A 14,780-nucleotide genomic window follows, 5' to 3' on the forward strand; every position below is an offset into this window, starting at 1 on the left:
ATTATCCCTCCAGTGTTTCAGTTAGTTAGACACCTCCCCCTTCAATTATCCCTCCAGTGTTTCAGTTAGTTAGACACCTCCCCCTTCAATTATCCCTCCAGTGTTTCAGTTAGTTAGACACCTCCCCCTTCAATTATCCCTCCAGTGTTTCAGTTAGTTAGACACCTCCCCCTTCAATATTCCCTCCAGTGTTATATATCTATCTAAAACACACACACACACACACACACACACACACACACACACACACACACACACACACACACACACACACACACACACACACACACACACACTTTCCACAGCCTTGGGACGACATGCTTCCCGGACACCTATATTCCCTGGCTACTCATCCCATGCACACACACACACTCACACACTCTCTCTGTCACTTCCTGTGCATCAATACTCCCTGGCTACTCTCAGTGGGAGCCTCGTTGGTAGCAGGCTGCATGTCATTTAAACAGGTCAGCCTGTTGTGTGAACCTTTATAGTGCGCAGAGACCTTCCTGACAATAATCATCCAATCAAACCACAGATAAAAGGCCATATAACCTTGAATAATCATCCAATCAAAACAGAGATAAAAGACCATATCACCTTGAATAAACATCCAATCAAATCACAGATAAAAGACCATATCACCCTGAATAAACATCCAATCAAAACAGAGATAAAAGGCCATATCACTCTGAATAAACATCCAATCAAAACAGAGATAAAAGACCATATCACCCTGAATAAACATCCAATCAAAACAGAGATAAAAGGCCATATCACCCTGAATAAACATCCAATCAAAACACAGATAAAATGCCATATCAGCCTGAATAAACATCCAATCAAAACAGAGATAAAAAACCATATCACCCTGAATAAACATCCAATCAAAACAGAGATAAAAGACCATATCACCCTGAATAAACATCCAATCAAAACAGAGATAAAAGACCATATCACCCTGAATAAACATCCAATCAAAACACAGATAAAATGCCATATCACCCTGAATAAACATCCAATCAAAACAGAGATAAAAGACCATATCACCTTGAATAAACATCCAATCAAAACAGAGATAAAAGACCATATCACCTTGAATAAACATCCAATCAAAACAGAGATAAAAGACTATATCACCCTGAATAAACATCCAATCAAACAACACAACAAGTGACTTTGCATTCCTTAAATTCGATCCCTTTAACAGGATGATACCAGTCCTACACAGAAAGATGTTTGTCTTCATTCCATCAGGTGGGTGTTTGGTCTTGTCTTCAATCCATCAGCAGGTGTTTGGTCTTGTCTTCAATCAGTCAGGTGGGTGTTTGATCTTGTCTTAAATCCATCAGAAGGTTTTTGGTCTTGTCTTCAATCAGTCAGGTGGGTGTTTGATCTTGTCTTCAATCCATCAGGTGGGTGTTTGGTCTTGTCTTCATTAAATCAGGTGGGTGTTTGATCTTGTCTTCAATCCATCAGGTGGGTGTTTGGTCTTGTCTTCATTAAATCAGGTGGGTGTTTGGTCTTGTCTTCATTAAATCAGGTGGGTGTTTGGTCTTGTCTTCATTCCATCAGGTGGGTGTTTGGTCTTGTTTTCATTCCATCAGGTGGGTGTTTGGTCTTGTCTTCATTCCATCAGGTGGGTGTTTGGTCTTGTTTTCATTCCATCAGGTGGGTGTTTGGTCTTGTCTTCATTCCATCAGGTGGGTGTTTGGTCTTGTCTTCATTCCATCAGGTGGGTGTTTGGTCTTGTCTTAATTCCATCAGGTGGGTGTTTGGTCTTGTCTTAATTCCATCAGGTGGGTGTTTGGTCTTGTCTTCAATAAATCAGGTGGGTGTTTGATCTTGTCTTCATTCCATCAGGTGGGTGTTTGGTCTTGTCTTCATTCCATCAGGTGGGTGTTTGGTCTTGTCTTCAATAAATCAGGTGGGTGTTTGATCTTGTCTTCATTCCATCAGGTGGGTGTTTGGTCTTGTCTTCATTCCATCAGGTGGGTGTTTGGTCTTGTCTTCAATAAATCAGGTGGGTGTTTGATCTTGTCTTCATTCAATCAGGTGGGTGTTTGGTCGGCAGTATTACCTAGCCATTATACAAGTGGCTCAATAATATGAAAAACTACAAATGTACCTCTATGTGCATCTGCATAGTAAGAAAATTAAGCAAATAATCTTTGAACAATTAGTTATTTATGACGTAAACATAAACAGCAACAAAAACTGAACAGGGAGAGAAGAACAGGAAGTGGACACTATTCAGTAAGACTACATAACGGACGGTGATCCATTCTACTTCCTCTGCCAAACCTAATCACTGTAAAACATGTCGCAGAATATGGGTATTTTTCCATTGATGACATACTGCCCACTTGATCTCAGTCAGTGACATTCTCCTCCAGATAAGAGCAGACAGGACTGGGTTGATAGATATTCTACAGTAGGTATCAGGGAGCAGACAGGACCGGGATGATAGATATTCTACAGTAGGTATCAGGGAGCAGACAGGACTGGGATGATAGATATTCTACACTAGGTATCAGGGAGCAGACAGGACTGGGATGATAGATATTCTACAGTAGGTATCAGGGAGCAGACAGGACTGGGATGATAGATATTCTACAGTAGGTATCAGGGAGCAGACAGGACTGGGATGATAGATATTCTACAGTAGGTATCAGGGAGCAGACAGGACTGGGATGATAGATATTCTACAGTAGGTATCAGGGAGCAGACAGGACTGGGATGATAGATATTCTACAGTAGGTATCAGGGAGCAGACAGGGCTGGGATGATAGATATTCTACAGTAGGTATCAGGGAGCAGACAGGACTGGGATGATAGATATTCTACAGTAGGTATCAGGGAGCAGACAGGACTGGGATGATAGATATTCTACAGTAGGTATCAGGGATCAGACAGGACTGGGATGATAGATATTCTACAGTAGGTATCAGGGACAGGACCAGAAGATGAATAGCAGACACAGACTGGTTTAGAGAATGGGCACAACAATAATTAGTCTTCATAACCGCCAAACACACTAGAATCCTAGTAGTATCAGTCAAGTCCAAACCAGAACAAACTGCCCAATAAAACAATAAAACAAAAGCACAGCAGTCTTTCCCAATACCATATTTACACCAGAACAATGTGGCTCCAGTCCAACCATCACATAACTTACTGTAGACCTGGAGGTGTCCCTTAAAGGCTGTTCCTCCTCTGGGGTTCTCAGCTTTACACTCGTAGGTCCCTGAGTCTTCCAGCTGGACATTGGGGATCTCCAGAACAGCCTGGGACTTCCTCAGACGAGCCTTCTTAGGGATGTTACCGTTCATCTTCCTCCATGTGATTGTCGGGACAGGACTAGCAAGAGAGGAGAGAGTTAAAATCCTAGGTGAAAGGACTAGCAGGAAAGGATAGTAAAGGATTACATCCTAATACGTCTGTACAATTAATAGTCAGATCAGGAAATAGCAGTTGGAAAATATTGTGGATAGTAGGACTGGAGAGTGGAAAGTTGACAGGATTATATAGGAGACAGGAGAGTGGATAGTTGACAGGATTATATAGGAGACAGGAGAGTGGATAGTTGACAGGATTATATAGGAGACTGGAAAGTGGATAGTTGACAGGATTATATAGGAGACTGGAGAGTGGATAGTGGACAGGATTATATAGGAGACAGGAGAGTGGATAGTTGACAGGATTATATAGGAGACTGGAGAGTGGATAGTTGACAGGATTATATAGGAAACTGTAGAGTGGATAGTTGACAGGATTATATAGGAGACAGGAGAGTGGATAGTTGACAGGATTATATAGGAGACTGGAGAGTGGATAGTTGACAGGGTAGGAGACAGGAGACTGGATAGTTGACAGGATTATATAGGAGACTGGAGAGTGGATAGTTGACAGGATTATATAGGATACTGGAGAGTGGATAGTTGACAGGATTATATAGGAGACTGGAGAGTGGATAGTTGACAGGATTATATAGGAGACAGGAGAGTGGATAGTTGACAGGATTATATAGGAGACAGGAGAGTGGATAGTTGACAGGATTATATAGGAGACTGGAGAGTGGATAGTTGACAGGATTATATAGGAGACTGGAGAGTGGATGGTTGACAGGATTATATAGGAGACTGGAGAGTGGATAGTTGACAGGATTATATAGGAGACTGGAGAGTGGATAGTTGACAGGATTATATAGAAGACTGGAGAGTGGATAGTTGACAGGATTATATAGGAGACAGGAGAGTGGATAGTTGACAGGATTATATAGGAGACTGGAGAGTGGATAGTCGACAGGATTATATAGGAGACAGGAGAGTGGATAGTTGACAGGATTATATAGGAGACTGGAGAGTGGATAGTCGACAGGATTATATAGGAGACTGGAGAGTGGATAGATGACAGGATTATATAGGAGACAGGAGAGTGGATAGTTGACAGGATAGGAGACTGGAGAGTGGATAGGTGACAGGATTATATAGGAGACTGGAGAGTGGATAGTTGACAGGATTATATAGGAGACAGGAGAGTGGATAGTTGACAGGATTATATAGGAGACTGGAGAGTGGATAGTTGACAGGATTATATAGGAGACAGGAGAGTGGATAGTTGACAGAATTATATAGGAGACTGGAGAGTGGATAGTTGACAGGATTATATAGGAGAGTGGATAGTTGACAGGATTATATAGGAGACTGGAGAGTGGATAGTTGACAGGATTATATAGGAGACTGGAGAGTGGATAGTTGACAGGATTATATAGGAGACAGGATAGTGGATAGTTGACAGGATTATATAGGAGACAGGAGAGTAGATAGTTGACAGGATTATATAGGAGACTGGAGAGTGGATAGTTGACAGGATTATATAGGAGACTGGAGAGTGGATAGTTGACAGGATTATATAGGAGACTGGAGAGTGGATAGTTGACAGGATTATATAGGAGACTGGAGAGTGGATAGTTGACAGGATTATATAGGAGACTGGAGAGTGGATAGTTGACAGCATTATATAGGAGACAGAAGAGTGGATAGTTGACAGGGTAGGAGACTGGAGAGTGGATAGTTGACAGGATTATATAGGAGACAGGAGAGTGGATAGTTGACAGAATTATATAGGAGACTGGAGAGTGGATAGTTGACAGGATTATATAGGAGAGTGGATAGTTGACAGGATTATATAGGAGACTGGAGAGTGGATAGTTGACAGGATTATATAGGAGACTGGAGAGTGGATAGTTGACAGGATTATATAGGAGACAGGAGAGTGGATAGTTGACAGGATTATATAGGAGACTGGTGAGTGGATAGTTGACAGGATTATATAGGAGACTGGAGAGTGGATAGTTGACAGGATTATATAGGAGACTGGAGAGTGGATAGTTGACAGGATTATATAGGAGACTGGAGAGTGGATAGTTGACAGGATTATATAGGAGACTGGAGAGTGGATAGTTGACAGGATTATATAGGAGACAGGAGAGTGGATAGTTGACAGGATTATATAGGAGACAGGAGAGTGGATAGTTGACAGGATTATATAGGGGACTGGAGAGTGGATAGTTGACAGGATTATATAGGAGACTGGAGAGTGGATAGTTGACAGGATTATATAGGAGACTGGAGAGTGGATAGTTGACAGGATTATATAGGAGACTGGAGAGTGGATAGTTGACAGGATTATATAGGAGACTGGAGAGTGGATAGTTGACAGCATTATATAGGAGACAGAAGAGTGGATAGTTGACAGGGTAGGAGACTGGAGAGTGGATAGTTGACAGGATTATATAGGAGACAGGAGAGTGGATAGTTGACAGAATTATATAGGAGACTGGAGAGTGGATAGTTGACAGGATTATATAGGAGAGTGGATAGTTGACAGGATTATATAGGAGACTGGAGAGTGGATAGTTGACAGGATTATATAGGAGACTGGAGAGTGGATAGTTGACAGGATTATATAGGAGACTGGAGAGTGGATAGTTGACAGGATTATATAGGAGACTGGAGAGTGGATAGTTGACAGCATTATATAGGAGACAGGAGAGTGGATAGTTGACAGGGTAGGAGACTGGAGTGGATAGTTGACAGGATAGGGGACTGGAGAGTGGATAGTTGACAGGATTATATAGGAGACAGGAGAGTGGATAGTTGACAGGATTATATAGGAGACTGGAGAGTGGATAGTTGACAGGATTATATAGGAGACTGGAGAGTGGATAGTTGACAGGATTATATAGGAGACTGGAGAGTGGATAGTTGACAGGATTATATAGGAGACAGGAGAGTGGATAGTTGACAGGATTATATAGGAGACTGGAGAGGGGATAGTTGACAGGATTATATAGGAGACAGGAGAGTGGATAGTTGACAGGATTATATTGGAGACTGGAGAGTGGATAGTTGACAGGATCATATAGGAGACTGGAGAGTGGATAGTTGACAGGATAGGAGACTGGAGAGTGGATAGTTGACAGGATAGGAGACTGGAGAGTGGATAGTTGACAGGATTATATAGGAGACTGGAGAGTGGATAGTTGACAGGATTATATAGGAGACTGGAGAGTGGATAGTTGACAGGATTATATAGGAGACAGGAGAGTGGATAGTTGACAGGATTATATAGGAGACAGGAGAGTGGATATTTGACAGGATTATATAGGAGACTGGAGAGTGGATAGTTGACAGGATTATATAGGAGACTGGAGAGTGGATAGTGGACAGGATTATATAGGAGACTGGAGAGTGGATAGTTGACAGGATTATATAGGAGACTGGAGAGTGGATAGTTGACAGGATTATATAGGAGACAGGAGAGTGGATAGTTGACAGGATTATATAGGAGACTGGAGAGTGGATAGTTGACAGGATTATATAGGAGACTGGAGAGTGGATAGTTGACAGGATTATATAGGAGACTGGAGAGTGGATAGTTGACAGGATTATATAGGAGACTGGAGAGTGGATAGTTGACAGGATTATATAGGAGACTGGAGAGTGGATAGTTGACAGGATAGGAGACTGGAGAGTGGATAGTTGACAGGATTATATAGGAGACTGGAGAGTGGATAGTTGACAGGATAGGAGACTGGAGAGTGGATAGTTGACAGGATAGGAGACTGGAGAGTGGATAGTTGACAGGATAGGAGACTGGAGAGTGGATAGTTGACAGGATTATATAGGAGACAGGAGAGTGGATAGTTGACAGGATATGAGACTGGAGAGTGGATAGTTGACAGGATTATATAGGAGACAGGAGAGTGGATAGTTGACAGGATAGGAGACTGGAGAGTGGATAGTTGACAGGATAGGAGACTGGAGAGTGGATAGTTGACAGGATAGGAGACTGGAGAGTGGATAGTTGACAGGATTATATAGGAGACATGAGAGTGGATCGTTGACAGGATTATATAGGAGACTGGAGAGTGGATAGTTGACAGGATTATATAGGAGACTGGAGAGTGGATAGTCGACAGGATTATATAGGAGACTGGAGAGTGGATAGTTGACAAGATTATATAGGAGACTGGAGAGTGGATAGTTGACAGGATTATATAGGAGACTGGAGAGTGGATAGTTGACAGGATTATATAGGAGACAGGAGAGTGGATAGTTGACAGGATTATATAGGAGACTGGAGAGTGGATAGTTGACAGGATTATATAGGAGACAGGAGAGTGGATAGTTGACAGGATTATATAGGAGACTGGAGAGTGGATAGTTGACAGGATTATATAGGAGACAGGAGAGTGGATAGTTGACAGGATAGGAGACTGGAGAGTGGATAGTTGACAGGATAGGAGACTGGAGAGTGGATAGTTGACAGGATAGGAGACTGGAGAGTGGATAGTTGACAGGATTATATAGGAGACAGGAGAGTGGATAGTTGACAGGATAGGAGACATGAGAGTGGATCGTTGACAGGATTATATAGGAGACAGGAGAGTGGATAGTTGACAGGATTATATAGGAGACTGGAGAGTGGATAGTTGACAGGATAGGAGACATGAGAGTGGATAGTTGACAGGGTAGGAGACTGGAGAGTGGATAGTTGACAGGATTATATAGGAGACTGGAGAGTGGATAGTTGACAGGATTATATAGGAGACTGGAGAGTGGATAGTTGACAGGATTATATAGGAGACTGGAGAGTGGATAGTTGACAGGATTATATAGGAGACAGGAGAGTGGATAGTTGACAGGATTATATAGGAGACTGGAGAGTGGATAGTTGACAGGATTATATAGGAGACTGGAGAGTGGATAGTTGACAGGATTATATAGGAGACAGGAGAGTGGATAGTTGACAGGATTATATAGGAGACAGGAGAGTGGATAGTTGACAGGATAGGAGACAGGAGAGTGGGTAGTTGACAGGATTATTTAAGAGAATGGAGATTGGATAAATGTTAGGTAGAATACTGGATAGTAGGTTAAATTGCACGCATCCTTGCAACATAAAGTGATACATAATACATGTGTGTTTTGCGTCCATACACTAACACCGTGTGGTGTAAAGACTTCCCTGCGTGAATAATATGGTGTTGCCTTCAAAGAGAACCTGTCAACTATCTGCTATCCAATAGAAGAAAACCAAACAGGCTCATATTGTTCTTCAATCAAAATCTTCTTTCAATGTCATCTTTATTATCAATATTTCTTCTTCCCCAAAATTCTCTTCCCCTTTCCATATTCATCTGGTCACTAAGTATTATTGAAAAAAATATATATCTTCATGTGGACACTTGAAAACGACACGGTGCATCTCAAGAGATTTCATCCAGGCTAAATTCTCAATCAATAGATTCTAAATGTCATAGTCCAGGGGGAACTCTCTACCCAAATGACCTCCAGCTGAGAACCATGTCTGTGACTACATGATATATCTCTGAGTCTCTCTCTACCCAAATGACCTCCAGCTGAGAACCATGTCTGTGACTCCATGATATATCTCTGAGTCTCTCTCTACCCAAATGACCTCCAGTTGAGAACCATGTCTGTGACTCCATGATATATCTCTGAGTCTCTCTCTACCCAAATGACCTCCAGTTGAGAACCATGTCTGTGACTCCATGATATATCTCTGAGTCTCTCTCTACCCAAATGACCTCCAGCTGAGAACCATGTCTGTGACTACATGATGTATTCAGATCAGGTTACCAGCCCAACTAATCATCATGATTTCTATGATTAGTGTGTGTGAGTGTGGCTGTTCATCATCCGTTTGGTGATGCTCCTCTATGCCCCTGTGATCGCTCTGCTCTCTCCAAGATAGACGGGTTGAACACGTAGCAGGAGAACGTCGTACTATACTATATTAGCAAGGCTCTGTGTATGACGGCTTCATTTGACAGCTCTCAGAAATATGGAAATGTGACAACCAGGGAAACCGCCGGTGCTCCCATCCATCATCCATCATCCATCATCCATCACTCGGCCCATCCACCATCCATCATCCATCACTCGGCCCATCCATCATCCATCACTCGGCCCATCAATCATCCATTATCCATCACTCGGCCCATCCACCATCCATCATCCATCACTCGGCCCATCCATCATCCATCACTCGGCTCATCAATCATCCATCACTCGGCCCATCCACCATCCATCATCCATCACTCGGCCCATCCATTATCCATCACTCGGCCCATCCATCATCCATCACTCGGCCCATCCACCATCCATCATCCATCACTCGGCCCATCCATCATCCATCACTCGGCCCATCAATCATCCATCATCCATCACTCGGCCCATCCACCATCCATCATCCATCACTCAGCCCATCCATCATCCATCACTCGGCTCATCCATCATCCATCATCCATCATCCATCACTCCGCCCATCCATCATTCATCACTTGGCCTATCCATCATCCATCATCCATCACTCGGTCAATCCATTATCCATCATCCATCATCCATCACTCAACCCATCCACCATCCATCATCCATCACTCGGCCCATCCATCATCCATCATCCATAACTCGGCCCATCCATCATACATCACTCGGCCCATCCATCATCCATCATCCATCACTCAGCCCATCCATCATCCATCACTCGGCCCATCCACCATCCATCACTCGGCCCATCCACCATCCATCATCCATCACTCGACCCATCCATCATCCATCACTCGGCCCATCCACCATCAATCATCCATCACTCGGCCCATCCACCATTCATCATCCATCACTCGGCCCATCCATCATCCATCATCCATCACTCGGCCCATCCACCATGCATCATCCATCATCCATCACTCGGCCCATCCACCATTCATCATCCATCACTCGGCCCATCCACCATCCATCATCCATCACTCGACCCATCCATCATCCATCACTCGGCCCAGCCACCATTCATCATCCATCACTCGGCCCATCCATCATCCATCATCCATCACTCGGCCCATCCACCATGCATCATCCATCATCCATCACTCTGCACATCCACCATCCATCATCCATCATACATCACTCGGCCCATCCATCATCAATCACTCGGCCCATCCAACATCCATCATCCATCACTCGGCCCATCCATCCATCATCCATCACTCGGCCCATCCATCATCCATCACTCGGCCCATCCATCATCCATCACTCGGCCTATCCACCATCCATCATCCATCACTCGGCCCAGATGTTACATCACTTGTAAATTTTCATCTGTTCAAAATTCACAAGGACATTTTTATACGTGGAGTGAAGGGAGGTCTGACCACTGTCTGCTCTAATGGAGTGAAGGGATGTCTGTAACCCTTACAGTGTGTAGTGGTTGTCAAACATTATGATTATACCACTAAGGCAGGTCAATGTCAGTGTGCTCAAGGGGACAACATGAGATTGGATTATACAATAGAAACAGCTTGGAACAAGTCCTTTTTTATGATGTAATTACTCCAGTATCAATACGTCTAGCTTCCAGACATGACATAAGGGGTACAGACATGACATAAGGAGTACAGACATGACATAAGGGGTACAGACATGACATAAGGAGTAAATACATGACATAAGGAATACATACATGACATAAGAGGTACATACATGACATAAGGTGTACATACATGACATAAGAGGTACAGACATGGCATAATGGGTTCAGACATGACATTAGGGGTACATACATTTCTACTCTACATGTCCATACACCAAGGTATGTTCAGAGAATGTTCTAGTGCTGGAAGCTAGACATATTGATACTGGAGTAATTACATCAGAAAAAAGGACTTGCTCCAAGCTGTTTCTATTCTATAATCCAATCTCATGTTGTCCCCTTGAGCACACTGACATTGACCTCCCTTAGTGGTATAATCATAATGTTTGAGTAAGGACGCAGTCAGAGGAGGTGATGGGAGAGTAAGGATACAGTCAGAGGAGGAGCTGGGAGAGTAAGGACACAGTCAGAGGAGGTGCTGGGAGAGGAAGGACACAGTCAGAGGAGGTGATGGGAGAGTAAGTATACAGTCAGAGGAGGTGATGGGAGAGTAAGGACACAGTCAGAGGAGGTGCTGGGAGAGTAAGGACACAGTCAGAGGAGGAGATGGGAGAGTAAGGACACAGTCAGAGGAGGTGATGGGAGAGTAAGGATACAGTCAGAGGAGGAGCTGGGAGAGTAAGGACACAGTCAGAGGAGGTGATGGGAGAGTAAGGACACAGTCAGAGGAGGTGATGGGAGAGTAAGGACACAGTCAGAGGAGGTGATGGGAGAGTAAGGATACAGTCAGAGGAGGTGATGGGAGAGTAAGGGCACAGTCAGAGGAGGTGATGGGAGAGTAAGGACACAGTCAGAGGAGGTGATGGGAGAGTAAGGACACAGTCAGAGGAGGTGATGGGAGAGTAAGGACACAGTCAGAGGAGGAGATGGGAGAGTAAGGATACAGTCAGAGGAGGAGATGGGAGAGTAAGGATACAGTCAGAGGAGGTGATGGGAGAGTAAGGACACAGTCAGAGGAGGTGATGGGAGAGTAAGGACACAGTCAGAGGAGGAGATGGGAGAGTAAGGACACAGTCAGAGGAGGTGATGGGAGAGTAAGGATACAGTCAGAGGAGGAGATGGGAGAGTAAGGATACAGTCAGAGGAGGAGATGGGAGAGTAAGGACACAGTCAGAGGAGGAGATGGGAGAGTAAGGACACAGTCAGAGGAGGAGATGGGAGAGTAAGCATGCAGTCAGCGCAATGTCTATAGGTTTTGGTAACGACTTATTCTAAAGTGGATAATTAACTGTAAATGACTGACTTAGATAGCAGCCCCTTGAAAGCAATGTAAATAATTACCAGGTTCCTTTAGCGTTAGCGTCAGATTAGACGCTGTCTCTAGATAGAACTCAGTCATACATTATTCAACACAAATAATAATTCTACACCAAAATATGAAGTAGTGATGATACAGGATTATGGTTGGAAAAAGCTTTGCGTTAAGAGGTCAACAAGAGGGTGAAAAACATCTTCAACCAACTAACATGTTGTCATGACCATTTGTCTGTCTGTGTCTGTCTGAAACCTGCCACCGGGGGCTGCCTGGCACTCATTTTAGCAGTGTACACAATTGTTTCCATCTTTCACAGCCCTAATCTTGGCCGGATCCATCTTTCACAGCCCTAATCTTGGCCGGATCCATCTTTCACAGCCCTAATCTTGGCCGGATCCATCTTTCACAGCCCTAATCTTGGCCGGATCCATCTTTCACAGCCCTAATCTTGGCCGGATCCATCTTTCACAGCCCTAATCTTGGCCGGATCCATCTTTCACAGCCCTAACCTTGGCCGGATCCATCTTTCACAGTTACAACGACAAACTGCAGTCAGGTCAAGACCCTGGTGAGGACGATGAGCACGCAGATGAGATTCACTGAGACGGCTTCTGACAGTTTGTGCAGAAATTCTTTGGTTGTGCAAACCCACAGTTTTTGCTGAGGGTGGCAAAATTCTGGTAAATTTCCCAAAATTCCCAAATTTTCCAGAAATTCTGGTTGATGAATTCCCAGATTTCCTGTTTATTCCTCCCCAATTCCAGGAATCGGGACTATGCTAATTCTATGAATTGTAACCCTAAATTTCACCATAAAGGATGAATATGTATGTTCAGGGGTATAATACAGCTTGCATGTTTCTGTACTTACTTCCCCAGAGCGAAACACTCCAGCCTCACCGTGACTCCTCTGGCAGCCGGGACAGACAGGGGGAAATGCACCTCGATTTTAGGCTCATATTCTCCCATTAGACCTGTAAAACACGACAACAGAGGAAAGAGAGCTATAAAACAACAGACAAATTCCCCAGCCATGTCCAACCTTGACAATTAACAGACCGTGCCTGAAGAAAGACGCTCTGAGAAAAGTCAGATAAAGACTGTACTGTATGTTGAATCTGTGCTGCATATGTCTAAGATGCAGTGTGCTGATGATATACTGGTGTGTGTGTGTGTGTGTGTGTGTGTGTGTGTGTGTGTGTGTGTGTGTGTGTGTGTGTGTGTGTGTGTGTGTGTGTGTGTGTGTGTGTGTGTGTGTGTGTGTGAGCGCGCACCCTTGTGTATGTGTGTGTGTGTGTTTTGTACTACGGGCGTTTGTGAAAACTACAACAACCATTACACAAGTTGAGCTGCTAAGCTTCATAATTCCTTCATCTGTAGACCGTGTCATGACTTTATACACAGCTAGACAAACAGTTGAACTAATGGACAGATACAGCTAGTGACCACATGAAGCACCAGACTTCAGGAATACCACCAGCACCACACACATACACACAAACACATATAAGACATAATAGACGGTAGGACGGACACACCTACACACTCACAGACGGACTCACACACCCTCCCTTGTTTTATCGATGGAAATATAGACCATAAACGATTAGGATTCTGTTGAGATGTGGGCTAATGGCTGTACATGTTGAGATGTGGAAAATGACTGTACATGTTGAGATGTGGGCTGTACATGTTGAGATGTGGATAATGACTGTACATGTTGAGATGTGGATAATGACTGTACATGTTGAGATGTGGGCTAATGACTGTACATGTTGAGATGTGGAAAATGACTGTACATGTTGAGATGTGGGCTGTACATGTTGAGATGTGGATAATGACTGTACATGTTGAGATGTGGGCTAATGACTGTACATGTTGAGATGTGGGCTAATGACTGTACATGTTGAGATGTGGACTAATGACTGTACATGTTGAGATGTGGATAATGGCTGTACATGTTGAGATGTGGACTAATGACTGTACATGTTGAGATGTGGGCTGTACATGTTGAGATGTGGGCTAATGTCTGTACATGTTGAGATGTGGGATAATGACTGTACATGTTGAGATGTGGGCTAATGACTGTACATGTTGAGATGTGGGCTAATGACTGTACATGTTGAGATGTGGGCTAATGGCTGTACATGTTGAGATGTGGACTAATGACTGTACATGTTGAGATGTGGGCTAATGACTGTACATGTTGAGATGTGGGCTAATGACTGTACATGTTGAGATGTGGGCTGTACATGTTGAGATGTGGACTAATGGCTGTACATGTTGAGATGTGGGCTAATGACTGTACATGTTGAGATGTGGGCTAATGACTGTACATGTTGAGATGTGGGCTGTACATGTTGAGATGTGGATAATGGCTGTACATGTTGAGATGTGGGCTAATGACTGTACATGTTGAGATGTGGGCTAATGACTGTACATGTTGAGATGTGGGCTAATGGCTGTACATGTTGAGATGTGGGCTAATGACTGTACATGTTGAGATG

The 14,780-nt window shown here is 43.8% G+C and overlaps 1 protein-coding gene across 1 annotated transcript in view; it reads right to left on the bottom strand.

Annotated features, from left to right (window-relative positions):
• The window catches only part of cntn5 (contactin 5), a gene marked incomplete at its 5' end in the record, with an annotated part of 395,923 nt that overhangs the window by 255,062 nt on the left and 126,081 nt on the right, over positions 1-14,780 (bottom strand). The window contains 2 exons of the mRNA XM_038962131.1: positions 3,179-3,360; positions 13,145-13,247. Of these exons, the coding sequence (XP_038818059.1) occupies positions 3,179-3,360; positions 13,145-13,247 (285 nt within the window). The remainder of the gene's footprint in view (positions 1-3,178; positions 3,361-13,144; positions 13,248-14,780) is intronic.

This window comes from Salvelinus namaycush, chromosome 23 (assembly GCF_016432855.1).
Source record: "Salvelinus namaycush isolate Seneca chromosome 23, SaNama_1.0, whole genome shotgun sequence".
Classification (NCBI taxonomy): domain Eukaryota; kingdom Metazoa; phylum Chordata; class Actinopteri; order Salmoniformes; family Salmonidae; genus Salvelinus; species Salvelinus namaycush.